At 48.1% G+C, this 27,566-nt stretch overlaps 1 protein-coding gene across 2 annotated transcripts in view; it reads left to right on the forward strand.

Moving 5' to 3' along the window:
* Positions 1–27,566, forward strand: part of ERCC8 (ERCC excision repair 8, CSA ubiquitin ligase complex subunit) — a 101,120-nt gene that overhangs the window by 33,481 nt on the left and 40,073 nt on the right. For both annotated transcript variants that reach the window (XM_060235935.1, XM_060235934.1), the window contains exon 7: positions 26,886–26,952. In XM_060235935.1, coding sequence (XP_060091918.1) covers positions 26,886–26,952 — 67 coding nt within the window. The remainder of the gene's footprint in view (positions 1–26,885; positions 26,953–27,566) is intronic.

Raw genomic sequence — 27,566 nt, forward strand, 5'->3', positions numbered from 1 at the left:
GACATTTGTTAAATAAAGAACTGGAATGGAATTTGAAAAAAATTACAGCAAAAGTCTTTTGAGGGAGTAAATAAACCTAGAAAATACCTGGCCTGGCAATTGAAAAAAAAGAGAGAAAGTAAAATTATTAGTAAGATTGTGGCTGATGGAAGAGAGATGGTGGATCAAGAAGGAATAAAAAGAGAATTTTTAAAATATTATGCTAAATTATTTAAGGGTGTTAAAATAAAGAAAAGATGGAGCTGTATTTACAAAATATTAAAATAGCTCTTCTCTCTTCTCTTGGCTTGACTTCGCGAACGAAGATTTAAGAAGGGTGCAGTAGTCCACGTCTGCTGCAGGCTCGCTGGTGGCTGACAAGACCAATGCGGGACAGGCAAATCCGGCCACAGTGGCTGCAGGGAAAAGTCTGATTTGGGGTTGGTGCTGTAGCAGTGCGATTCTTCCTCAATCTCCTTTTGTTCTCAAGACCAGCTATGCGTGCGTTCTCAAAGGAAGAGACAGCCTGGTGGATGGTGTGCCTCCATGCTTTGCGATCTGAGGCTAGGTCAGACCACTGGTGATGGTTCATGCAACAGGTGCCAAGGGATTTCTTCAAGGAGTCCTTGTACCTCTTCTTTGGTGCCCCTCTATTTCGATGGCCGGTGGAAAGTTCGCCATACAGAGCAATCTTGGGAAGGCGGTGGTTTTCAATCCTAGAAATATGCCCTGCCCAGTGCAGCTGCGTCTTCAACAGCAGTGCCTCGATGCTTGTAACCTCCGCCCTCTTGAGGACTTCAGTGTTGGTCACAAAGTCACTCCAGTGGATGTTGAGGATGGTGCGAAGGCAGCGCTGATGAAAGCGCTCAAGGAGTCGCAGGTGATGACGGTATAAAACCCACGATTCGGAGCCATAGATGAGGGTTGTCATCACAACCGCTTTGTAAACATTGATCTTTGTGCCTTTTTTCAGAACCTTGTTGCTCCACACTCTTTTGTGCAATCGGCCAAATGCACGGTTTGCCTTTGCCAGCCTGTTGTCAATCTCCTTGTCGATCTTGGCATCTGAGGAGATGATGCACCCCAGGTAGCTGAACTGCTGGACTGTCTTCAGAACTGATTCACCCACAGTGATGCAGGGAGGGTGATAATCTTCCTGGGGTGCAGGCCGGTGGAGAACTTCTGTCTTCTTCAGACTAACTTCTAGGCCGAATAGCTTGTCAGCCTCTGGAAAGCAGGACGTCATATGCTGCAGAGCTGATACCGAGTGGGAGACGAGTGCAGCATCATCAGCAAACAGTAGCTCTCGGATAAGTTTTTCCATTGTCTTGGAGTGTGCCTTTAGTCGCCTCAGGTTGAACAGGCTGCCATCAGTGCGATAGCGGATGTAGGCACCATCGTCATCATCTAGATCTACTGCGGCTCTTTGAAGCATCATGCTAAAGAAGATCGTAAAGAGAGTTGGCGCAAAAACGCAGCCTTGCTTTACACCTGTGCCTATTGGGAAGGGCTCCGAGAGGTCGTTGCAGTGTCTGACTTGGCCTCGCTGGTCTTCATGTAGCTGGATGATCATGCTGAGGAACCTTGGGGGACATCCTAAACGTTCCAAGATTTGCCACAGGCTTTTCCTGCTAACAGTATCGAAAGCTTTGGTAAGGTCAACAAAAGTCACATATAGACCCTTGTTCTGTTCCCTGCATTTCTCTTGGAGCTGCCTGAGAACAAATACCATGTCAGTGGTGCTCCTGTTAGCTCTGAAGCCGCACTGGCTCTCTGGGAGGAGTTCTTCTGCAATGGTGGGCACCAGTCTGTTCAGGAGTATTCTAGCAAGGATTTTGCCTGTGATGGAGAGCAGGGTTATCCCCCGGTAGTTGGAGCAGTCTGACTTTTCCCCTTTGTTCTTGTGTAGAGTGATGATGATTGCATCGCAAAAGTCGTGTGGTAGTCTGCCTTGTTTCCAGCAGGTGACAAGTACTTTGTGAAGTGTGCTATGTAGTACTGTGCCCCCATGCTTCCAGATCTCTGGTGGGATTCCATCAACTCCCGCTGCCTTGCCACTTTTCAGTTGCTTGATGGCTTTAACAGTCTCTTCTAGGGTGGGGATCTCATCCAACTCTGTTTTCACTGTTTGAAGTGGGGTGAGGTGGATTGCTGAATCTTGAACTACGCGGTTGGCACTGAAGAGAACCTGAAAATACTGCGACCACCGGTTCAGTATGGATGCCTTGTCTGTGAGGAGCACTTGGCCGTCTGCACTACGCAAGGGACTCTGAGCCTGATATGATGGGCCATATACTGCCTTCAGGGCTTCGTAGAACCCTCTTAAATCACCAGTGTCTGCACACAGCTGGGTTCTCTCTGCAAGCTTGGTCCACCACTCGTTCTGAATGTCTCAAAGCTTGCGCTGGAGGTTGCTACATGCAGCGCGAAAGATTGCTTTTTTCCCGGGTCAGGAGGGCTGAGCAAGATGTGCTTGGTAGGCAGATCTCTTTTTCGCTAGCAATTCTTGGATCTTCTTCGTGGTCTCTGTGCAGTCCCACACATGGGTCTTGCCGCAGGCAACGGATCCATACCTCGGAGCTCCAATAGCTCGCCTATAACGTCTTTTGGCGCGCTTTCCTCCCGCTCTGGGGAGCAGGCAGCGACCGCGCATGCCTGGAGCGGGGGGAGAGCGCCCATTCCACTCAGTTTCTTTCCTACCGCCGCCCGGACAACACCTTCCTCGCTGCGTTCCTCCTTAGCTCGTCCATTACCTACATCTCTTCACCCTTTTTCCTCAACTGGTATCGTATTTTTCTCTTTTATATCTTCACTTCGTCCCGGAAAATTTTTTAAAAAAAAAAAAATACCCGCTTCTGCGCTATCTTTCCCCTTTTCTCCCTTCCCCCCCCTCCCTTGTCCGGAGCGCATGGAAGGGAAAGTTACTTACTACAGACGGCCACAGCCACTGCCTTTTCTGCTAGGGCGAATCTCACCGAGTTGATTCCTGCCCTCATTGTGCGAACTTCGGAAAGCAGGCCCAGAAAAACCGTGCGGCAAGGCTCCGGAGTTTCCTGATTGAATTGTCCTTAAGGGCTATGCCCGCATCGGACTCGCCGCCTCCCCAACAGCAAGCGGGAGATTCGGCTTCTACGGACGTGTCTCTCTCAAAACAGAAACACAAGTCCGATAAAAAGTCTTCGAAGCACGCCGAGACCGGCCATAAGGCTTCGAAGAAATCGCGCCATCTCGAATCTACGGATCCGGCGCACAAGAAATCTCGTCCTTTCGGATCGGCCGATTCGGCTCCGAGGAAACTCCACTCGCACTCGGCTCCTAAGAAGCCTCAGGCTCCAACCTCGACTTCGACGTCTATGGATCCTGCGGCTCCAACACAACCTGCCCTTCCGCCTGAGTTGTCGGTTCCGTCGGACGTCATCACAGACATGCCCCAACTGACACCTCACACTTCCACAGCAGTGGAGGTCATTCCAGTCCACTCTCGTTCGCCTTCAGTGCACAGCGTGGTCCCGACCGACTTTCTCGAACCCGATCTCACAACCGAGTCTACGCAGACCTACCTTAAACCTCCGCTTCGAATCGGATCCTTCCGAGACATCGGGATTTCTCCCCTGTATAAGGACTTCCGAGACATCGGGATTTCTCCCCTGTACAAGGACTCAGCCGCTCAGGCCTCAAACAAGGGTCGCTCTCGCTCACCCTCTCGTCGAGCCCGATCCCGGTCCCCGCTCCTCAAGGGCCGCTCCAGATCACCACGTCGGCGCCGAGACTCCGATTCCTCGGATTACTATTGCGACTACTATGCCACTCCCAGATATGACCGTTACTACTCTCGTGCCCATCGCCCTTCTCGGTCTCCATCTCTGGAGGGTTCAGGTTATTCCCCTTACCGTTACGAGGACTCTCCTGCACCCCGTGATCGACTCCGTGACTTCTCCAGACGCCTCCGCGATTCTCCACGGTCTCGAGGTTTCGACCGCGACTTTTCTTCTCCTCGACCCCGTGATTACTCTCGAGATCGGATCCGAGAGCCACGCCGTGGCTTCGACCGTGACCTCTCTTCTCGATCCCGCGATCAAGATCGGACCCGAGAACATGACCATCCTCGGGCTCGGATCCGAGAGCTTGACTACTCTCGCTATTCTCCTCGACTCCGTGATAGGCTTCGGGAATGCGCTCGTCTCTCCGAGCTTCAGCGATCCCGGGACCACCACCAGCCAGAGGACGCTAGACCGCGCACTCCATCAGCCTCGGCCTCGACTGCCCCGCCGGTCTCCACCCCCACAGACCAACCCGCTCAGACGGTCAAACCGAAGACCGTTCCTTCGGACCCGATCCGGCCTTCACATCCTCCTTCCGGTGACGATTCCCACTCCGATCATGAATCGTCAGCATCGTCTGACTCCGAGGACCGCCCTGACTCGGTAGCCTCGGACTCGGTACCACAACCTCGACTCTCTCCGTCAGATGCGTCCAAGGCCTATCTCCATCTAATAACCACCATGGCCGAAGCCCTCAACATTACTCTTCCGTCGGACTCACCTAAGGTCTCGGACGTTGTACACGACCTCGTGCAAACGGACTTCCCACCTGGCTCATTGCTCCCTATGCTTCTGGTGCACCTCGAGGGCCTCCGTGAAACCTGGGACAAACCTGCCTCGGTCCCACCAACCGCAAAACGCTTTGACTCTCTTTATAGAGTTCACGCTCCTGAAGCCAAATTTCTTGCCTCTCATCCGGCACCCAACTCGATTATCGTACATTCGGCAACTAAGGCCAAGCCGTCCAGACATCCGACACCTCCTGACCGCGAAGGCAGAAAATTAGACACCCTGGCAAGAAAGATGTTCAACCTTGCCTCTACAAATTCTAAACTAAACAATTACTTAGCCTATTTCTCGGCTTACGTCTTCAACTTGGCCAACCAATTTACACCTCTTATTCCCGCACTTCCTGAACCCTCCCAAAGAACAGCCTCTGCCTTGGTATCAGAACTCTCTAGAGTGTCCAAGCAGCAGATCAACACCATACGCCATGCTGTCTCCTGCTCTTCTAGGGTCTTTGCGTCATCTGTTGCCCTACGTCGCCACGCCTGGCTGAGGTCCACAAATTTACAACCAGACATTAAACAAAAGATCGAAGACCTTCCCTTCGATGGCCTCGGCCTTTTTCATGCTTCCACTGACGAGGTCCTAGCCTCGGTGGATGACGGCCGTAAGCGTGCTAAGCGCTTGGGAGTTTCCCAACCGTTCTCCCAGCAGTCCAACCGTGCAAAGCCCTGGAGACCATCTTTTCAAAGGCGCCAAAGGTCACCTAAGCGTCCTGATTTCTGGAAGAGGAAGACTGGCCAGCAGAAACCTCAGTTTCAACAGAGGCCGCGGTCACAACAGCCTAAAAAGTCCTCCCTTCCTTCTAAACAGTCTCTTTGACTTTCCCGAACCGTTTTTACAAACACGTCTGTCACCTTTCCTTCCCATTTGGAACTCGATAACAACCGATTCCTGGGTGCTGACCATCGTGCGCCTAGGTTACGCAATCGAGTTCATTTCTCCACCTCGCCACCACTATTTCACAGCTACCCCTCCGTCTCCTCTCCTCCGTCAGGAGATTCTGGACTTGCTCCACAAGGAAGCCATCGAACCCGTTCCCCCCCTACATCGGGGGACAGGCTTCTATTCAAGATACTTCCTAGTTCCCAAGAGGGATGGAGGATAGCGTCCCATTCTAGATCTAAGGAAGCTCAACAAGCACATCGCATACAGGAAGTTCAGAATGATCTCCCTGCAGTCCATCTTGCCCCTTATTCCCAGGAATTCCTGGATGGCTTCCCTAGACCTTCAGGACGCTTACTTCCATGTGACCATTCGACCTCAACATCGGAAGTATCTGCGATTTGCCATGGGCCCGGACCACTACCAATATGTGTCCCTACCTTTCGGCCTTTCCACTGCGCCGCGCGTTTTCACCAAATGCATGGCGGTTGTGGCAGCTGCACTTCGCACTCGGAACATCCCAGTCTTCCCATACATCGACGACTGGCTCCTGGTGGCCCCGACACTACAGCAATTGGAGCACAATCTCGACACAGCTCTCACTCTTCTGCGCTCCCTAGGCCTTCGCGTGAATGCATCAAAATCGCACCTAACACCTACCCAGAACCTCAAGTTCATAGGCGCCTTTCTCTGCACCTCCCTGCATCGAGCTTTCCTTCCCGAGGATCGGGCACACACTATTATTGCCCTAGCCAAGTCAGTTCAACAACAGCCTCTCCAGTCTGCGTTCACCATCTAACGCCTGCTGGGCCTTATGGCCGCTACTACATCTGTCCTTCCTTTTGCAAGACTGCGAATGCGACACCTACAGACATGGTTTGTCCGAGCTTACCACCCTCAAACTCAATCTCAAGCTGTTCTGCTCACTGTTCCGCACAGAGTGCTTCTATCTCTCACGTGGTGGACTGCACCCAACAATCTCCTCGAGGGCAAGCCGTTTCTACCGCCTTCCCCGACGGCCTCGATAACAACAGATGCCTCCAAGGGGGGATGGGGAGCCCACCTAGAGGACAAAACTGTCAGAGGGCTTTGGACGACCGCCGAGAGCCTTATGCATATAAACTGCTTAGAACTGATCGCGGTGCACAGAGCTCTTCAATCATTTCTTCCACTAATAAAGGGCCAACATGTCCAGATCTCAACGGACAATATGGCAACTGTTTATTACATAAACAAACAAGGGGGAACCAGATCCCTCCGTCTCTGCCGTATAGCCGTACTGCTCTGGGAATGGTGTGTCAAGCACAACATATTCATGACTGCCATTCATCTTCCCGGGGTGGAGAATATTCTGGCCGACTCCCTCAGCAGGATTCGCATAGACGACCACGAATGGTCCATCAATCCGATCTACCTTCGGCGCATCTTCCGTTGCTTCGGAACACCCAAGGTGGACGCCTTTGCATCCAGGAACAATGCCAAGTGTCCTCAGTTTTATTGCAGGAGGGGCAACGACGCATTTCTGCACAATTGGACAGGTCCCCTTCACTACTTCTTTCCACCGACCCCCCTTCTGACACGTGTGTTGGTGAAGATAGCTCGGGATGGCACAGACTGCATCCTCATTGCGCCATGGTGGCCTCGGCAACCGTGGTTCACGCGGCTGCTTCAACTGTCACGCCACACTTACTACTGACTTCCTCCTGCGGGCGACCTCCTTTCTCAAGCCAACGGTCAGATTCTCCATCACAACCCTCGAGTCCTGGCCCTGGCTGCCTGGAGAATACATCCACCTACCTCTCAACAGAGGTAGCCAATGTCATCCTCAACGCAAGAAAGCCTTCCACGAGACTTTCTTATCAGCGTAAATGGAAGCGCTTCTGTTCCTTTGCGACATCTTCTCATCTGCAGCCGGAAACGGCTCCACTTCCCCTAATCCTGGACTACCTGCTTTCTCTACAGAAATCGGGACTCTGTTATTCCTCCTTGAAGGTTCACCTTTCTGCGGTTTCTGCTTTCCACAATCCGATTGATGGCAAGACTGTGTTCTCCCATCCTTTATCAAAGTCCTTTCTTAAGGGCATGTTGCACCTCAACCCACCTGTTAAGCCCTTTGTTCCGACTTGGAGTTTATCGTTAGTCCTTTCCTGCCTGATGAAACCCCCTTTTGAGCCTATGGCTACCATAGACCTCAACCTTCTTTCCTGGAAGACAGCATTACTCGTAGCCCTTACCTCGGGCAAACGGGCAAGTGACTTATGCGCCTTCCGCTACGATCCTCCCTACACCATTTTCCACAAGGACAAAGTTGTTTTGCGACCGGACCCTGCGTTCCTGCCTAAGGTTGTCTCCCAGTTCCACCTATCCACCTCAACTTCTCTACCAACCTTTTTCTCCAACCCATCCGACCAGGGTCAACGAGCCCTGCATTCCTTGGACGTTAGAAGGGCTTTATCCTTCTACCTTGACCGTACACAACCTTTCCGTAAGGACCCTAACCTGTTTGTGGCCTATGGAAACCCTCACAAGGGTCTTAAAATTTCTACCCAACGTCTGTCGAAGTGGGTAGTCAGTGCCATCAGGTTGTGTTACGAACTGGCTAAACAGCCTTTGCCCGAAGGCCTTAAGGCCCACTCTACTAGAGCGGTCTCGACGTCTTCGGCCTTTCTACAAGGCGTTTCTCTAGAGGACATTTGTGCGGCTGCATCCTGGTCCTCTCCATCCACGTTCGTCTCCCATTATGCGCTGGACGTTCGTGCGAGACGTGACGCCTCCTTCGGTCAAGCGGTCCTCAGATCCATCTTCCACTGAAGCCAGGGGTGAGTGCATCCGCTTCCATCTTTACGCTGCATACCATGTCACATGATGGTTGATTGCGTGATTGCATGTGATCTGATTGCTTCCTGTGACTAACTTTCTTCTTTACCAGCACCCTCCTCCAGGTCATCTAGCTGGCTAGTCACCCATGTGTGGGACTGCACAGAGACCACGAAGAAGATAAACAGGTTGCTTACCTGTAACTGATGATCTTCGAGTGGTCATCTGTGCAGTCACACACGCCCACCCAGCCTTCCCCGCTGCTGGCCTCTTGTAATTGTTGCTTAACCTTGTATAGTGTCAGTGCCGGCGGCGGCTGGAAGAAACTGAGTGGAATGGGCGCTCTCCCCCCGCTCCAGGCATGCGCGGTCGCTGCCTGCTCCCCAGAGCGGGAGGAAAGCGCGCCAAAAGACGTTATAGGCGAGCTATTGGAGCTCCGAGGTATGGATCCGTTGCCTGCGGCAAGACCCATGTGTGTGACTGCACAGATGACCACTCGAAGATCATCAGTTACAGGTAAGCAACCTGTTTATCTCTTGATTGTTCTCGTCAAACCAGTCCTTGTTCTTCCTTGTGGAGAACCCGAGGACTTCGTCAGAGATCAACAGGATGGTAGTTTTTAGGTGTTCCCAGAGTGCTTCTGGAGAAGGGTCTGTGGGGCAACTGGGGTCCTCAGTTCTTGACTGGAGTTTTGCCTGGAAGGCAGCTTTAACTTCAGCTGACTGAAGGCTGCCAACCTGAAGTTTCACTCCTCTCCTGGGTGTGGGTTTAAAGTGAGGACGGAGATTGCAGCGTACAAGACGATGATCCGTATGACATTCCGCATTGGGCATTACTTGGGTGTGTAAGACATCTCGAAGGTCTCTCTGGCGCACCAGAATGTAGTCGATAAGGTGCCAGTGCTTGGACCGTGGGTGCATCCAGGTTGTCTTCAGGCTGTTCTTCTGCTGAAAGATATTGTTGGTGATGGTGAGCTGGTGCTCCGTGCAGAATTCTAGCAGGAGGCGCCCGTTATCATTGCAGTTGCCAATGCCGTGTTTGCCAAGTACTCCTTTCCAGGCTTCCGAGTCTTTACCTACTCTGGCATTGAAGTCGCCAAGGATGATCACCTTGTCCTCTGTAGGGGTCTTCCGTACAAGGTTGCGTAGATCAGCATAGAACTTGTTCTTTTCTGCAGGATCTGCTTGAAGGGTTGGGGCATACACACTGAAGAGTGTTGCATGCTGCTTGTTTTGAAGTGGGAGGCACATGGACATGATGCGATCTGAGTGACCTGTTGGCAGGTTTTCAAGTTTGGAGGCAATGGAGTTCCTGACCATGAAGCCAACGCCAGAAAGGCGGCTCTCAGCCTTTGACTTACCCGACCAGTAGAGGGTATAGCCAGCACCGTGTTCTTGAAGACTACCTTCCTCAGGGAAACGGACCTCACTGAGAGCTGCTATGTCGATATTCAACCTGAGAAGTTCGTGGGCAACTAGAGCAGAGCGTCATTCAGGGCGACCACTGTCTACTGTGTCAAGCATGGTTCTGATGTTCCAACACGCAAGCTTTAGTCTTTGCACACTTTGTGAGGCAGGTGCATGCCTTTTCTTTGTTGTTATTTTTCGACCGCAAGTAAGGATGCCCGTTGACCGCGGCTAGCCAACTGGGGTGGGGGAGACGAGCTTTGTTTAGGCCACCTTTTCTAGGCCTCTCTCCGTGTGGAGCAAGCAGTGCTGTCCCTAGATAAGGCTGCTTGGTCGTTCAGGGTGCTGCCGAACGACCAAGCAGCCTTGCCCATCGCTGCAGGACTTGGTGTGTTGTGGGTTGTGGATGTGGATATGCCCTTCAGGCCTGCGCAGAGGAATTTTTAGGTGAAGCACAGTGCGCGCGGTACTGGCTCCACCCTTTCACCTTGGGGTCATCTGCCATGGCCCAGTAAGCCGGGACGCCGGCAGCGAGTCCTCCAGGTGGTAGGTGTTACATTAACGAGCTCTATCTGCCCAGGTTTGATGTTAGAGTTTTCCTTCTCTTGGCTGGCGAGGTTGGTGAGCCCCGCCTGCCCATTCGGTTATACCGCCGGACATTCGGTCGCACCATGACGTGGCAAACTCTGTGAGAAACGGGGGGGGACCAGCAAGAAGGTGTTGCCACAGATGCAGTAATGCAGGAGAGGCCGTTGCAGTGACCATCTGCCAGGCATAGCCGGACAGTGACCATGCAACGTTCACTACACTGGGAAAGGAGAGGCTATGTATTGCGCATACACTTTCCTTGGGGGGGCAGGATACCCAAGAGGGAGCCCACCCCTCCCCCCCATTAAAATAGCACCCTTACCAGAAAATATGAAAGCAGTTTTGAATGCGCCAATTGAAAGAATAGAGATTGAAGCAGCGATTAATGCAATGAAAATTGGAAAGGCACTTGGACCAGATGGATATACAGCTAAGTTCTTTAAAACTTTTAAAGAGGAATTAATACCGAAACTCCAAAAATTGATGAACATAAGATTAAAAGGTAAAATACCAAATACATGGAAGGAAGCAGTGATTTCATTAATTCCAAAAGAAGATAGAGATGTCACAAATGTAAAAAATTATAGACCGATTTCATTATTGAATAATGACTATAAAATATACACAAGAATACTGGCAGAACAACTTAAGCAATATTTGATAAACTTTATAAAGGAAGATCAAGCGGGGTTTCTCCCCAAAAGACAGATAAGAGACAATATTAGGACTGTTGTAAATATTGTAGAAAGACATCCAGAAAAGGAAGTAGCATTATTCTTTGCGGATGCAGAGAAATCATTTGATAATCTAAACTGGGACTTTATGTTTGCAGTTATGGAGAAAATGGAGTTGGGAGAAGACTTTATAAGGATGATAAAAGCAATATTTGCTGAACAATGTGCAAAGCTATGTATAAATGCAGACCTTACAGAAGATATGATAATTAGTAAAGGTACAAGACAAGGGTGTCCGCTCTCTCCATTGTTGTTTATAATGACACTTGAAATCTTACTGATGCAAATTCAAGAAGACAAAGAAATAGAAGGATTAAAAATAAAAGGATTTACTTACAAACATAGAGCATTTGCAGATGATATAATGTTTATAAATGAAAACCCCACTCAAGTAACACCTTTGCTGTTAGCTAAAATACAAGAATATGGAGAACTGGCGGGATTTTATATAAATAAAGAAAAATCAAAAATTTTATGTAAAAATATGCAAGTAAGTAAACAAAAGGAGTTACAAAAGCTAACGGGTTGTGAAGTTACCTCGAAGGTAAAATATTTGGGTGTGGAGATAACAATGAAGAATATTGATTTGTTTAAAAGCTATGGCGTAAAATCGATGAAGATATGATGAAATGGAATAAACTTAATTTGTCATTGCTGGGAAGAATAGCTGCAATTAAAATGAATATTTTACCAAGAATAATGTATCTATTTCAAACTATTCGATTGTGAAGGACAGTAAGCAGTTTAACAGATGGCCGAGGAAAATCTCAGAATTTGTGTGGGCTGGGAAGAAACCAAGAATTAAAATGAAAATTTTAACAGATGCAAAAGAGAGAGGAGGATTCCAACTACCAGATTTAAAACTATATCATGAAGCAGTCTGCTTAGTGTGGATAAAAAAATGGGTGATGCTACTAAACAAAATTTTTGGCGTTGGAAGGTCATGGAAATAAATTTGGCTGGCATGCTTATATGTACTATTGGGGAAAAAAGATGGATGTTTTTTTCTCTCACCAGTATATAAGAAATAATTTGTTGAATACGTGAATGAAATATAAGAAATATGGTGGTGAGAGAAAACCATTGTGGATAGTGCCAGCAGAAGTGGTAAAAATAACAGCTGAAGCAGGTGAGGAAAAGTGGTTGTCATATAATCAGCTATTAAAAATACAAGGCAGTAAAATAGAGCTGAAAACTGCGAAAGAGTTGAATAATAAATATGATTGGTTTCAAATGCAACAAATAAAGAGCTTGGTGGGAAAAGATATAAAAACTGAAGGAATAAGAAAAGAACAAACAGAAATGGAAATAGTTCTGCTTGGAGATAATGAAAAATCAATTCACTATTAATTCACTAATTAACTATATAAACTGCTTTTGAAATGGTCTACAGAAGATGAAGTAGTGAAATCTCAAATGGGCAATTAATGTAAATAAATACAGATGGAAATTTGGGAATATCTTTGGAAGAATTCTATAAAGCTTTCAACATGTCATAGTATTAAAGAGAACTGTTTTAAAATGATGTATAGATGGTATATAACTCCTAAAAAGTTGGCAAAGATGAACAATAAGATGCCAGATAGATGTTGGAAGTGTAAAAAACATGAAGGTTCTTTTTACCATATGTAATGGACTTGTGAAAGAGCAAAAAAGTATTGGCAGATGATTCAACAAGAAATATCTAGGATCTTGGGATATGAAATCAAGAAAGTTGCAGAGACATTTCTGTTGGGATTATATATGGAAAAATTTCCAAAAGAAGATAGAACTATAATTTGGTACTTGCTCTCAGCTGCTAGGACATTGTATGCACAGTTGTGGAAGCAAGAGAGAATACCAAAGAAATGGGATTGGATTTTAAAAGTTATAACATGGAGTGAAATGGACAAATTGACAAGAATTTTGAGAGGTTATGATCTAGAAACATTTAGGTTGGAGTGGAAGAAGTTTAGAAGTTATATAGAAAAAGAGTGGAAAGTAAAAGGACACTGGACAATTTTTGATAATGATTAAGTCTTAAAGAAAAATAGAAAATTTTGTTTTATTAGTGGTACCTTTAAATATTAGTATTTTAAGTATACAACACCGGCGGGGGTCAAGTAGGGGGAGGGGGGATTAGAAAAGTAATATATGGGATAGATAAAAAGAAATAATTAATAATGCGAAGAATTGATTGTTACCATATGTTACCGGAATAAAATTGTTTAAAAAAAATTTTTCCCATGTCCCCTCATTATTTTAAAACCTTTGCCTCAGCTTCTCATCCCTATCCTGCCTGGCAACTTAGAAAGACTGTATTAAATGTATATAGAATATGCTTAACAGTAGTATAGTAGCAAATCTTTGTTAATATTATGTACAGAATGGGAGACTTCACAAAATGACTTAACAAAATATTAAAAGGATGCCTCCATAAAGACATAAGAGCCCTGCTGTATCAGACCAGTGGTTCATCTAATCCAGCATCCTATCTCACTCAGTTGCCAAACAGTTCCCCTGAAGGGCCAACAACAGGGCACAGAGCCTGAGACCTTCCCCTGATGTTGCCTCTTGGCTTTGGGATTCTAAGGCTTAGTGCGTCTGAATGTGGAGGTTTCCCTTAGTCACCATGAATCTGTTTAATCTCCTTTTAAAGCCATTTATTCCTGTGGTAATTGCTACATTCTCCGGCAGCGAATTCCACATTTTAATCATTATGTGTGTGAAAAAGTATTCCTTTTGTCCATCCTGAATCTATTAGCCATTTTCTTCTCAATCCCCTTCCTAATAATCCTTAACATAGAGTTTGGTGTAGTGGTTAAGCGCGTAGACTCTTATCTGGGAGAACCAGGTTTGATTCCCCACTCCTCCACTTGCACCTGCTGGAATGGCCTTGGGTTAGCCATAGCTCTGGCAGAGGTTGTCCCTGAAAGGGCAGCTGCTGTGAGAGCCCTCTCAGCCCCACCCACCTCACAGGGTATTTGTTGTGGGAGGAGAAGATAAAGGAGATTGTAAGCCACTCTGAGTCTCTGATTCAGAGAGAAGAGTGGGATATAAATCTGCAATCCTTCTTCTTCTTTTCCTTTTTCACCAGTGCACCACACTAGGTTAACACTTTCACTGAGTTAACCACTATGAACCCAAGATCTTTTTCCTTCTCAGTCTCAGCAAGTTCAGACCCAATTAGCCTATACTTGAAGCTGGGATTTCCAATACTGAATTTCCTTTGCCACATTTTCTCCCACTCTCCCAGTTTGTGGAGATGCTCTTGGAGCTCTTCACAGCCGGCCTAGGTTTTAACCATCCTGAATAATTTGGTATCATCGGAAAACTTGGCCATTACACAACTCATCTCTAGTTCCAGATCATTGATTAATAAATAGTACCGACCCCAATACTAATCCTTGTGGAACCCCACTGCTTACTTTTCTCCATTGTTAGAACTGTCCATTTATTCCTTCTCTTTGCTGCCTGTCATTTAAACAGTTTTTAATCACTTTATTGGCCTGTTGCAACAAACAAAAGGAAGATGGCAGCATGCGATGAGCTTCAGTGCTAGAGCTTTCACTGTTTTGAACTTGAGAGTCATGGAGTAAAAGGACAGGTCCTCTTATGGATCAAAAACTGGCTGAGTAATAGGAAGCAGAGAGTGAGTATAAATGGGCAGTCTTCGCAGTGGAGGACGGTAAGCAGTGGGGTGCCGCAGGGCTCGGTACTGGATCCCATGCTCTTTAACTTGTTCAGTTTGGTTTGGTGTAGTGGTTAAGTGTGCGGACTCTTATCTGGGAGAACCGGGTTTGATTCCCCACTCCTCCACTTGCACCTGCTAGCATGGCCTTGGGTCAGCCAGAGCTCTGGCAGAGGTTGTCCTTGAAAGGGCAGCTGCTGTGAGAGCCCTCTCCATCCCCACCCACCTCACAGGGTGTCTGTTGTGGGGGAGGAAGGTAAAGGAGATTGTGAGCCGCTCTGAGACTCTTCAGAGTGGAGGGCGGGATATAAATCCAATATCTTCTTCTTCATAAATGATTTAGAGTTGGGAGTGAGCAGTGAAGTGGCCAAGTTTGCGGATGACACTAAATTGTTCAGGGTGGTGAGAACCAGAGAGGATTGTGAGGAACTCCAAAGGGATCTGTTGAGGCTGGGTGAGTGGGCGTCAACGTGGCAGATGCGGTTCAATGTGGCCAAGTGCAAAGTAATGCACATTGGGGCCAAGAATCCCAGCTACAAATACAAGTTGATGGGGTGTGAACTGGCAGAGACTGACCAAGAGAGAGATCTTGGGGTCGTGGTAGATAACTCACTGAAAATGTCAAGACAGTGTGCGTTTGCAATAAAAAAGGCCAACGCCATGCTGGGAATTATTAGGAAGGGAATTGAAAACAAATCATCCAGTATCATAATGCCCCTGTATAAATCGATGGTGCGGTCTCATTTGGAGTACTGTGTGCAGTTCTGGTCGCCGCACCTCAAAAAGGATATAGCATTGGAGAAAGTCCAGAAAAGGGCAACTAGAATGATTAAAGGGCTGGAGCATTTTCCCTATGAAGAAAGGTTGAAACGCTTGGGACTCTTTAGCTTGGAGAAACGTCGACTGCGGGGTGACATGATAGAGGTTTACAAGATAATGCATGGGATGGAGAAAGTAGAGAAAGAAGTACTTTTCTCCCTTTCTCACAATACAAGAACTCGTGGGCATTCGATGAAATTCCAGAGAAAGGGCAACTAGAGAAAGTCCAGAGAAGCTCATTTGGATAGAGGTTGGATAGACATGATAGAGGTTTACAAGATAATGCATGGGATGGAGAAAGTAGAGAAAGAAGTACTTTTCTCCCTTTCTCACAATACAAGAACTCGTGGGCATTTGATGAAATTGCTGAGCAGAAAGGTTAAAACGGATAAAAGGAAGTACTTCTTCACCCAAAGGGTGATTAACATGTGGAATTCACTGCCACAGGAGGTGGTGGCAGCCACAAGTATAGCCACCTTCAAGAGGGGTTAGATAAAAATATGGAGCACAGGTCCATCAGTGGCTATTAGCCACAGTGTATGTGTGTATATAAAATTTTTTGCCACTGGGTGACACAGAGTGTTGGACTTGATGGGCCGTTGGCCTGATCCAACATGGCTTCTCTTATGTTCTCTTATGTTCTTAAATTGCTGAGCAGACAGGTTAAAACGGATAAAGGAAGTACTTCTTCACCCAAAGGGTGATTAACATGTGGAATTCACTGCCACAGGAGGTGGTGGCGACCACAAGTATAGCCACCTTCAAGAGGGGTTTAGATAAAAATATGGAGCAGAGGTCCATCAGTGGCTATTAGCCACAGTGTGTGTGTATATATAAAATTTTTTGCCACTGTGTGACACCGAGTGTTGGACTGGATGGGCCGTTGGCCTGATCCAACATGGCTTCTCTTATGTTCTTATGAACTGTTTTCCCCGCACTCTACCTCAGATGTAGACGAACTTACCAGACTATAAACTAATTTAAATCTCAAATGTGTGATACGATGGTCTAGGGTTAGACAAAAATGCCATGAATCCCCACACCTTCACAATTTTCAACCAGGACCAAGGCCGGGACTCACCGATGCCGCACTGGCCTGATCACGCTGCAGACAATCAGCAAAGCCACAGCGTAGATTGCATATGTATCTGGCCTGTGGGAGAGGAGTGGCAGCCATGCAGGATGGTGTCTCTCAGTGAGTCCCCTTCGCTGGCGCAGCCTGGTCCCAACATGGCCAGTTTACAACTTCAGCTTCTGCTGCTGTTTACTACAGGGAGCTGGGAGGGTTGAGAAGGGATAAGCTTAAATATCCTGTCAGTAGAAGGGCTGGTGGATACCAGTAAGAGATGACTGGTCTGGGGATTCCGGTACTCCTGGGGAGGGGAAGGTATGACGGTGGGAACAGGCGGAAATGTAAGGGAAGGCGATTGAGACAAGATAGTGCTCAACCACCTTCCAGCCTGCGTCCCATCCCGATGGTGACAGGTAGTGGGGCAAGGCGAAATTACTCGCCTCCGTCACTGGTGTTATGTAATGCCAGGTCCATTAATAATAAGACCTCCATCCTTCGGGAATTCCTGCTTGAGCAGGACATGGACCTGGCATGCGTGACCGAGACCTGGGTGCGCGATGGGGAGACCGTAGCTCTCTCCCAGACGGCTCCCCCAGGATACTCGGTCTTTCACCAGTCGCGGACTAGAGGGTGGGGGGGGAGGGGTGGCACTGTTCATACGAGAGACTTACTCCTTCCGGGCCCTCCCAGCCCCGGAGATCAAGGGCATTGAATGTGCCGGTCTGGCGTGGGACGTTGGGGAGGGGTTGGCGATCTGCCTTGTATACCGACTGCCTAACGCACCGGCCAGCGCCTTACTATCCCTGATGGAGGCCGCAGCAGGATGGGCATTGGAGCACCCGAGGCTTCTGATCCTGGGTGACTTCAATGTTCATGCCGATGACGTGACCTCCAATCAGGCGATGGACCTAGTGTCTTCCATGGCGACACTAGGACTCTCCCAATTAGTTACGATGCCCACTCACCAGGTGGGGCACATGTTAGACTTGGTCTTCGCGGCGGGAGTTTTAGTGAACGATCTTGCTTCTATAGCAGTGCCATGGTCGGATCACTATGCCCTCAAGGCTCGTGTGGACGTCCCACCCCAAGCCCGTTTAGGCGGTGAGCACATTTTAGCTCGCCCGCGGAGCCTGATGGACCCAGAACGGTTCCTGATGGCTCTGCGGGATCCCTGGCCCCCTGGCGATTCCCTTGATGACCTGGTGGAGTCTTGGAACGATAGGCTCTCCGGGGCCATCGATGAGATCGCACCTAGGCGTCCTCTGTACCCTCGTTCAAAGCCGACACCTTGGTATAACCAGGAGTTGCGGCGTTTAAAACGGGGACTCAGACAACTAGAGAGGCAATGGTGGCGTACTCGAGATGAAGCGACTCGAACATCTTATAGAGAGTTTATGAAGTCCTATGAGATGGCAGTCAAGGCCGCAAAGAAAACATACTTTGCGGCCGAGATTGTGTCTGCAACTTCGCGCCCAGCACAACTGTTCAATATAATTCGGACTCTTACAACACTGCCACAGGGCAGACCAAATTCTAACGAATTGGAAATTGGCTGTGAGGTTTTTGCGAATTTCTTTGCGGATAAAATCGCGTCGCTCCGTTCCGACTTCCCTGCCATATTAGATACAGTTAGCAAACCTGAGGCTCCGTGCCTGTCTTCGGATCGTGTTCTGGACGGCTTCAGTGCTCTCAGCCTGGAAGAAGTTGACAGGATCCTCCTATCTGCACGCCCAACAACTTGCAAACTGGACCTGTGCCCCTCCTGGCTTATTAAGACCTGCCAGAGGGAGCTGAGGTATCCTATACGGGATATCATAAATAGATCCCTATTGGAGGGGCATTTTCCATCAGCGCTTAAAGAGGGGGTGGTCCGTCCCCTCTTGAAAAAAACAACGTTAGACCCGGCTGAATTGGCACATTATCGGCCGGTCTCGAATCTGCCCTTTTTGGGCAAACTTATTGAGAGGGCAGTGGCGTTGCAGCTACAGAGTTTCCTGGAGGACGCTTCTGTCCTTGACTCCTGCCAGCCTGGCTTTCGCCCGGGCCATGGGACGCAGACAGTGCTGGTCGCCCTGGTGGATGACCTTCAACGGCATCTGGATCAAGGCGGCGCGGTGGTGCTGATGCTGTTAGACCTATCGGCAGCATTCGATACGGTCGACCATCGGTTGCTGGCTTGCCGCCTTGCCGACGCGGGGATTCAGGGGCTGGCCTTACAATGGCTTTCCTCTTTCCTTGACGGTCGGGGACAAAGGGTGGTGATTGGGGACGAACTGTCCCGGAGACACACGCTTGATTGCGGAGTGCCTCAAGGGGCGGTACTTTCCCCAATGTTATTTAACAGCTATATGCGCCCCCTTGCCCAGATTGCCCGAAGGTATGGGTTGGGCTGTCATCAGTATGCTGATGACACCCAGCTCTATCTACTTATGGACGACTGGCCTGCCTGCGCCCCAGAAAATCTGGACCGGGCGTTACAGGTGGTGGCTAGGTGGCTTAGGCTGAGCGGGCTGAATCTGAATTCGGCGAAGACAGAGGTCCTTTGCTTGGGTCGTTGTGGCCCGGGAAGGGAAATCCCCCTGCCAGTCTTTGACGGGGCGCCGTTGACAGCGGCGCACAGGGTCAAAAGTCTGGGGGCACTATTGGAGCCTTCATTGACAATGGAGGCTCAGATAGCAGCCACTGCCAAGTCTGCATTTTTTCATCTTAGGCGGGCGAGGCAGTTGGCCCCTTTCCTGGAGCGCGACGACCTAGCAATGGTGATTCATGCCACGGTCACCTCGAGGTTGGACTACTGTAATGCCCTCTACATGGGGCTACCCCTGTGCCGAACCCGGAAATTGCAGTTAGTGCAGAATGCCGCTGCCCGGCTGTTATTAGGGCTCCCAAGATGGGAGCACATTCGGCCGGGGCTTCGGGATCTGCACTGGCTGCCAATAACATTCCGACTCCGGTACAAAGTGCTGGTCATTACCTTTAAAGCCCTATATGGCCTAGGACCTGCCTCCCTTAGGGACCGTCTCTCCCCACACGTTCCCCAGAGAGTACTAAGATCGGGCTCACAAAACCTGCTAGTAATCCCCGGGTCAAAGGAGGCCTGTCTGAAATCCACCAGGGATTGGGCCTTCTCGGTAACGGCACCTTACTGGTGGAACCAGCTGCCGGAGGAGGTGAGGGCCCTGCGGGACCTAGGGCAGTTCCGCAGGGCCTGTAAGACAGTCCTCTTCTGGCTGGCCGACAACAACTAACTGACACTGAGAATTTCTGGATGGAGCTAGAATGCATTTGACAGACCGCTGGTTTTTATGTTCTATGTTTTATTAATTTATTGTTTTAACTGTTACTATGTAATTGTTTTTAAGCTATACTTATGTAAGTTTATATGTTGTGAGCCGCCCTGAGCCACTTCGGTGGGAAGGGCGGGATATAAATCGAAATATAAATAAATAAATAAATAAATACATTGTTCCCTCTGTTGCGGGCTCCGGCAGAACAACTGGGGAGGCTCCAGTGAGTCTCCGCTCCCTTGGAGCTCCCCGAGGCTGCATACAGATGAAACAATGACCAGCTGGCTATTGGGGTACACCAAATTGTTCCAGAGGCATACAAGAGCAGCGGGGGCTCATGTTGCACTGGATGAACAGTAACCGGACAAACTGTGGCTTAAAAACTGTTTTTACATCTCACACCAGCTGCTTGAAAACTTGCTTGTTGCACCCAGACTGCACTTTATATCATCTGCACTTTAAAAGACCCTTGGTGATTTATACCCAGTCTTCCTTATTTGACAGTTGCCACTAGGCTGGGCTTCTAAACTGGACTCCGACATCAATTAACTGCTGCTAACCTGAGGAATTGCACAGTAATTTAATCGATTATGTTAAATTAATTGTACAGAATATAATGAATTTATTTTAATAAAGTCTAATTAGGATTAATTCTAAAGTGGCATTATAATATTTGGAAGCTAAATTAACTGTTAGAGTATTGCTGATTAATTTTTAATTTGACTGGAAATTATAGTACTAGCTAGCTATTTTAGATTAATTGGCAACATTGAGGGTTTTTAATTAATGTAGTAGGTAGGAATTAAAGTTATTAGATATTTCGGCTGTTTAGACTTAATGAGGAATCCAACAGGTTAGTGAGCTATTGTTAACATCAAATGAGAAAGCGTGTCAGATATAGAATGGGGTTTATTGTATAGCTGCTACTCACCAGCTGTTACACCTGATTGGTCTGAGGCGATTGCAGAGACCATCAGTAAGAGGTGATGAATGGGCTGGGGATTCCGGTGCTCCTGGGGAAGGGAAGGTATAGCAGTGTGAACAGACTCTTATTTAAAGGAAATAGATTGAGATGCCAGAATGCTCGGCATTCCTTCCAACCTGCATCCCATCCCAATGGTTGCAGACAGTTGGGCCAAGTTGAAGTACCTGCCTCCAGCATTAGTGTTATGTAACGCCAGGTCTTTTAATAATAAGACCTCAGTCCTTTGGAACTTCTATAGCAGAATGTGGACCTGGTTTGCATGACCAAGACCTGGGTCCGAGATGGGGAGACAGTTGCTCTCTCCCAGTTAGCTCCACCTGGGTTCTCAGTCCTTCACCAATCATGGACTAGTGGGCAGGGGGGAGAGATGGCTGTATTCATTCGGGAGGCTTACTCCTTCTGGGCTCTTCCTTCCCCAGAAATTACCGACATTGAATGTGTCAGCATGGTATGTGATGTCGGGGAGAGTTTGGCTATCTGGTTGGTGTATCAGCTGCCCAACGCACCAGCCAGTGGCTGTAGCAGGTTGGGCACTGGAACACCCAAGGCTTTTGGTCCTGGGTGATTTTAATATCCATGCTGATGACAAGAGCTTCACCAGGCTGGACACATGCTGGATTTGATCCTTGCAGCGGGGGTGACAATGAACCATATCACTGCTGATGCAGTGCCATGGTTGGATCACTATGCCCTGAAGGCCTGTATGAATGTCCCACTTTGACCTTGTTTTGGCGGTGAGTGTATTTTCACTTGCCCGCAGAGCCAAATGGACCCTATGTGATGGTTTTATGAGACCCATGACCCCCTGGCGATTCTCTAGATGAGCAAGTGGATACCTGGCATAACAGGCTCTCTGTGGCCATCGATGAGATCGCTCCCATGCACCCTCTGCGCCTTTGTTCAAAGCTGGTGCCCTGGTATACCCTGGAGCTACGGCTGATGAAACGGAGGCTCAGACGGCTAGACAGGCAGTGACAGCGTGCCTGCAACGAAGTGACAAGAACATCCTATAGGTCGTTTATGAGAACCTATGAGGTGGTAGTCAAGGCAGCTAAGAAAGTCTATCTTATGGCCATGATTGCATCTGTGAATTCGCACCCAGCACAATTATTTAGCACAATTTGGTCTCAAACTACCCTACCACAAGGAAATCAAACACTAGGGAAGTGGATATGGGTTACATAATAATAATAATAATAAATTTTATTTATATCCCGCCCTCCCCGCCTAGGCAGGCTCAGGGCAGCTAACAACATTTCATAAAACATACAGTAATAAATAAGGCTTTAAAATTAACAATATAGAACTTTAAATTTAACATCACTAAAAACCAATTAGTATAATTAAAATTTATAACTTAGTCTGACAGTGACGGTGGCATTTGACGCTAATTCTGTCAGTGTATACAGTATTTCCAGTGGTAATCCTTAATTAAACAGCGGTAATCCTTGATTAACAGCCCTTGTTCAGCCGTCTGTATATGCTAGCCTGAAGAGGGTGGTCTTGCAGGCCCTGCGGAACTGATCAAGGTTCCGCAGGGCCCGCACCTCCTCAGGGAGCTGATTCCATAGGGCAGGGGCCGCGACTGAAAAGGCCCGTGCTCGGGTGTTCTGGAGTTTGATCTCTTTCGGCCCCGGGATAGTCAGTATATTTTTCCCGGCTGACCTCAGTGCTCTCTGGGGTTCATACGGGGAGAGACGGTCCCTCAGGTAGGCTGGTCCTCGGCCATATAAGGCTTTAAAGGTAATGACCAACACTTTGTACTGGACCCGGTATGTAATCGGCAGCCAGTGCAGTCCACGTAGCCCCGGCCGTATGTGCTCCCATCTCGGGAGCCCCAACAACAGCCTGGCCGCCGCGTTCTGCACTAGCTGCAACTTCCAGGTCTGGCACAAAGGTAGCCCCAAGTAGAGGGCATTACAGTAGTCTAGTCTTGAGGTGACCGTTGCATGGATCACTGTTGCGAGGTCCCGATGCTCTAGAAAAGGGGCCAACTGCCTTGCCCGCCTCAGATGGAAGAATGCTGACTTGGCAGTGGCTGCTATCTGGGCCTCCATCGATAGTGAAGGCTCCAGTAAAACACCAAGGCTTTTTACCTGGCGCGCTGCTTTCAATGGCGCGCCGTCGAAAGCCGGGAGAGCTCTTTCCCTTCCCAGAGCACCGCGACCCACACAAAGGACCTCTGTCTTCGCTGGGTTCAGCTTCAGCCCACTCAGCCTAAGCCACGTCGCAACAGCCCGTAAAGCCCGGTCGAGATTCTCTGGGGCGGAGCCGGGCCGGCCGTCCATTAGTAGATAGAGCTGGGTGTCATCTGCATATTGATGGCAACCCAGCCCATGCCTCCAGGCAATCTGGGCAAGGGGGCGCATATAAATGTTAAACAACATCGGAGAGAGAACTGCTCCCTGAGGCACCCCACAATCCAGTGTGCGCCTCTGGGACCGTTCACCCCCGATAGCCACCCTTTGTCCCCGGCCTAAGAGGAAGGAGGAGAGCCATTGCAAGGCTAACCCCCCAACCCCAATGTCGGCAAGGCGGCGCGTCAGTAGCTGATGGTCGACTGTATCAAATGCCGCCGACAGGTCTAACAGCATCAGCACCGCAACGCCGCCTTGATCCAGTTGCCGCTGGAGGTCATCCACCAAGGCGACCAGCACCGTCTCCGTCCCATGGCCCGGCCGGAAACCAGACTGGCACGGGTCTAGGACGGAAGCGTCATCCAGAAACCTCTGTAGCTGCGCCGCCACTGCCCTCTCAATAATTTTACCTAGAAACGGTAAATTAGACACCGGACGATAATTCGCCAATTCGGCTGGGTCTGCTGTAGATTTTTTCAGGAGAGGGCGGACCAGAGCCTCTTTCAGAGGCGTTGGGAAATGCCCCTCTAAGAGGGATCTATTTATGATGTCCCGTAAAGGACATCTAAGCTCCCTCTGGCAAGATTTAATCAGCCCGGAGGGGCAAGGGTCCAGATCACATGTTGTTGGGCGAGCAGCGGAGAGGATTCTGTCGACTTCCTCCAGGCTGAGTGGGTCGAAGTGGTCCAGCACTAAACCCGAAGACAGGCACGGAGCCTTAATTTCACTCACTGTATCCAATGTGGTAGGCAGGTCTTGGCGGAGCAACGAGATTTTATCTGCAAAATATTTCGCAAATGCCTCACAGCCAATCTCTAATTCCCTAACATTTGGTTTGCCTTGTGGCAATGTTATAAGGTGGGTCAGTAACATCAGTTACTGACCCACCACCTTGATGACACTGGGATCCAGGGGTTGGCCTTACAGCGGCTCTCCTCTTTTCTCCTAGGTTGGGGACAGGATGGCAATAGGAGAGGAGCTATCCCAACGGCACCCACTTATGAGTGGTGTGCCACAAGGGGCAGTTATCTCTCTAATGTTATTCAACATCTACAAGGTTAAAAGTTTAGGGGTGCTCCTGGATCCCTCTTTAACAATGGAGGCCCAGGTAGCAGCCACTGCCAAATCAGCCTTTTATCACCTTCAGCTGGTAAGGCAGTTGGTCCCCTTTCTTAAATGCAACTACTTGGCAACAGTGATTCATGCTACAGTCACGTCAAGACTGGATTACTGTAATGCCTTCTACATGGGGCTGCCCTTGTCTCAAACCTGGAAGCTTCAACTAGTGCAGAATGATGCACTCAGGTTGTTAATGGGGCTTCCCTTACAGGAGCATATCCAGCCTATGCTGAAAGTGCTGCACTGGTTGCATACTGGATTTGTTTCAAGGTGCTGGTTCTCACCTTTAAAGCCCTATATGGCTGGAGTCTTGCATACTTTCGAGACTGCCTTTCCCCACATGTTCCCAGGAGAGCACTTCGGTCAGGGTCACAAAACCTGCTTTCAGTCCCTGGCCTCAAAGAACATAAGAACATAAGAGAAGCCATGTTGGATCAGGCCAACGGCCCATCAAGTCCAACACTCTGTGTCACACAGTGGCAAAAAATGTTATATACACACATACACTGTGGCTAATAGCCACTGATGGACCTGTGCTCCATACACTGTGGCTAATAGCCACTGATGGACCTGTGCTCCATATTTTTATCTAAACCCCTCTTGAAGGTGGCTATACTTGTGGCCGCCACCACCTCCTGTGGCAGTGAATTCCACATGTTAATCACCCTTTGGGTGAAGAAGTACTTCCTTTTATCCGTCTTAACCTGTCTGCTCAGCAATTTCATCGAATGCCCACGAGTTCTTGTATTGTGAGAAAGGGAGAAAAGTACTTCTTTCTCTACTTTCTCCATTCCATGCATTATCTTGTAAACCTCTATCATGTCACCCCGCAGTCGACGTTTCTCCAAGCTAAAGAGTCCCAAGCGTTTCAACCTTTCTTCATAGGGAAAGTGCTCCAGCCCTTTAATCATTCTAGTTGCCCTTCTCTGCACCTTCTCTAAAGCTATAATATCCTTTTTGAGGTGCGGCGACCAGAACTGCACACAGTACTCCAAATGAGACCGCACCATCGATTTATACAGGGGCATTATGATACTGGCTGATTTGTTTTCAATTCCCTTCCTAATAATTCCCAGCATGGCATTGGCCTTTTTTATTGCAAACGCACACTGTCTTGACACTTTCAGTGAGTTATCTATCATGACCCCAAGATCTCTCTCTTGATCAGTCTCTGCCAGTTCACACCCCATCAACTTGTATTTGTAGCTGGGATTCTTAGCCCCAATGTGCATTACTTTGCACTTGGCCACATTGAACCGCATCTGCCACGTTGACGCCCACTCACCCAGCCTCAACAGATCCCTTTGGAGTTCCTCACAATCCTCTCTGGTTCTCACCACCCTGAACAATTTAGTGTCATCCGCAAACTTGGCCACTTCACTGCTCACTCCGAACTCTAAATCATTTATGAACAAGTTAAAAAGCATGGGACCCAGTACCGAGCCCTGCGGTACCCCACTGCTTACCGTCCTCCACTGCGAAGACTGCCCATTTATACTCACTCTCTGCTTCCTATTACTCAGCCAGTTTTTGATCCACAAGAGGACCTGTCCTTTTACTCCATGATTCTCAAGCTTTCTAAGGAGCCTTTGATGAGGAACTTTATCAAAAGCTTTCTGGAAGTCAAGGTAAACAACATCTATCGGGTCTCCTTTGTCCATGCTCATAACGACCAGAGCCAGGGCCTTTTCTGTTGTAGCTCTGTGCTGGTGGAATGAGCTCCCTGAGGAGGTTAGGGCCCTGCAAGACCTTCCGCAGGGTCTGCAAGATGGTGCTCTTCCGCCAAGCATTTGCTAATTAAGATCGAAGGCAACAACAGACATTGAACTATGGCCCACTTCAAATGTACAATCATGACCTTAAGATCTGTTTTCCTGATAGAACACCTAGTAGTAACAGCTGAACAGTTAAATCTGACATGGAATGAACAGGCAGCTATTTGCTACAATTAAACACAGTTTTAAGATCAGTATAGCACCTGATACTGTTTTATGTTTTTATACAGTCTTGTATTTTTATGTTTATGGTTTATATCGATTACTGTTTTTTATGTAATGTTTTTATGAATACGTAAGCCGCCCTGAACCTGCTTTGGTGGGGAGAGCAGGAGATAAGCCAAATAAATAAATATCTCTGCCTTAAATCATTTGGCAGATGTCACTTGGCAGAGAGTTCCCCCAGGCTGAGCTCAGGACAGAGAAGGCCCTGGCCCTGGTTGAGGCCAGCTAAATATTTTGGGGGCTAGATATCTTTTGGGTATCGTTCATAGGGAAGGATTATGCTTGTACCTTATTTACAAGAAAGGAAGATGAATGTAAGACAACAATTAAGAGAAAGAAAAGAAAAAAAACTATACTGTATATAAAAGGGAAAAACTACACATAAAATTATCCCTTTACATGCCTGTAATTTAAATGTGAATATAAGATGACCCGAACCCCTCCACTATTTTTCTTGATGGCATTCTGGAGTGGGGTGGAGGAACTAGTTTTCCTTCAGGTAAATAATGCATGTATTGTACTGCATACCTCTAAGGATTCTCGTGTTTTCATGCTTTTAGGACACAAACAGGAAGTACTGGCGGTATCTTGGTCACCACGTTATGAGTACATCTTGGCAACTGCAAGGTAAAAAGGGGAAATGGGTGAGGGAAAGAAACAGGAAGAGACAGCAAATGCTTGTTGTTATCACACATGCTGATACCCTGTACTGTAATTCCAACTGTTTAAACTATTATCCCTTAATAAATGTTCATTGCCAGAAAATACAGTGTACAATGTGTGTTCTGTTCTAAGCTACCCTTTTCAGCATGCATGCCTCTGTGCATTATGCATGTTTGTGATGGAGAAGAGTGTGATGTGTGTACATAGGTCACACAGGAAGTCAAATGTGAGGCTACTTGAACAAGTATCCCATTAGTGTTCTCTAAGAGAGAGAAAAGACTGCTTTCAATATTGATTTAATTTGTCTTAAACACAATGCACTGTAGGTTCTTTTGTTGAATTAAATGAAAAGCTAGTTTTGTTTTGTTTAGCTAGAGAGTTATTTAACAGATGCAGTCACAGAAAGAATCCAGTTGTACTTAGGTTTTAATCAGTGCTTTCTCTGGCTCTGCATCCAGCCTGGCCTCAGTTACTGAAGAGAAACAAAGTTATTCATGTCCCCAACTAGCCTATTTGTGAAGATGCAGCATCAACTTACTCTCTTTCTATAGCCTTTTCTTTTCAGGATAAGAAGACTT

Source organism: Heteronotia binoei, chromosome 4 (assembly GCF_032191835.1).
Source record: "Heteronotia binoei isolate CCM8104 ecotype False Entrance Well chromosome 4, APGP_CSIRO_Hbin_v1, whole genome shotgun sequence".
NCBI classification, from domain to species: domain Eukaryota; kingdom Metazoa; phylum Chordata; class Lepidosauria; order Squamata; family Gekkonidae; genus Heteronotia; species Heteronotia binoei.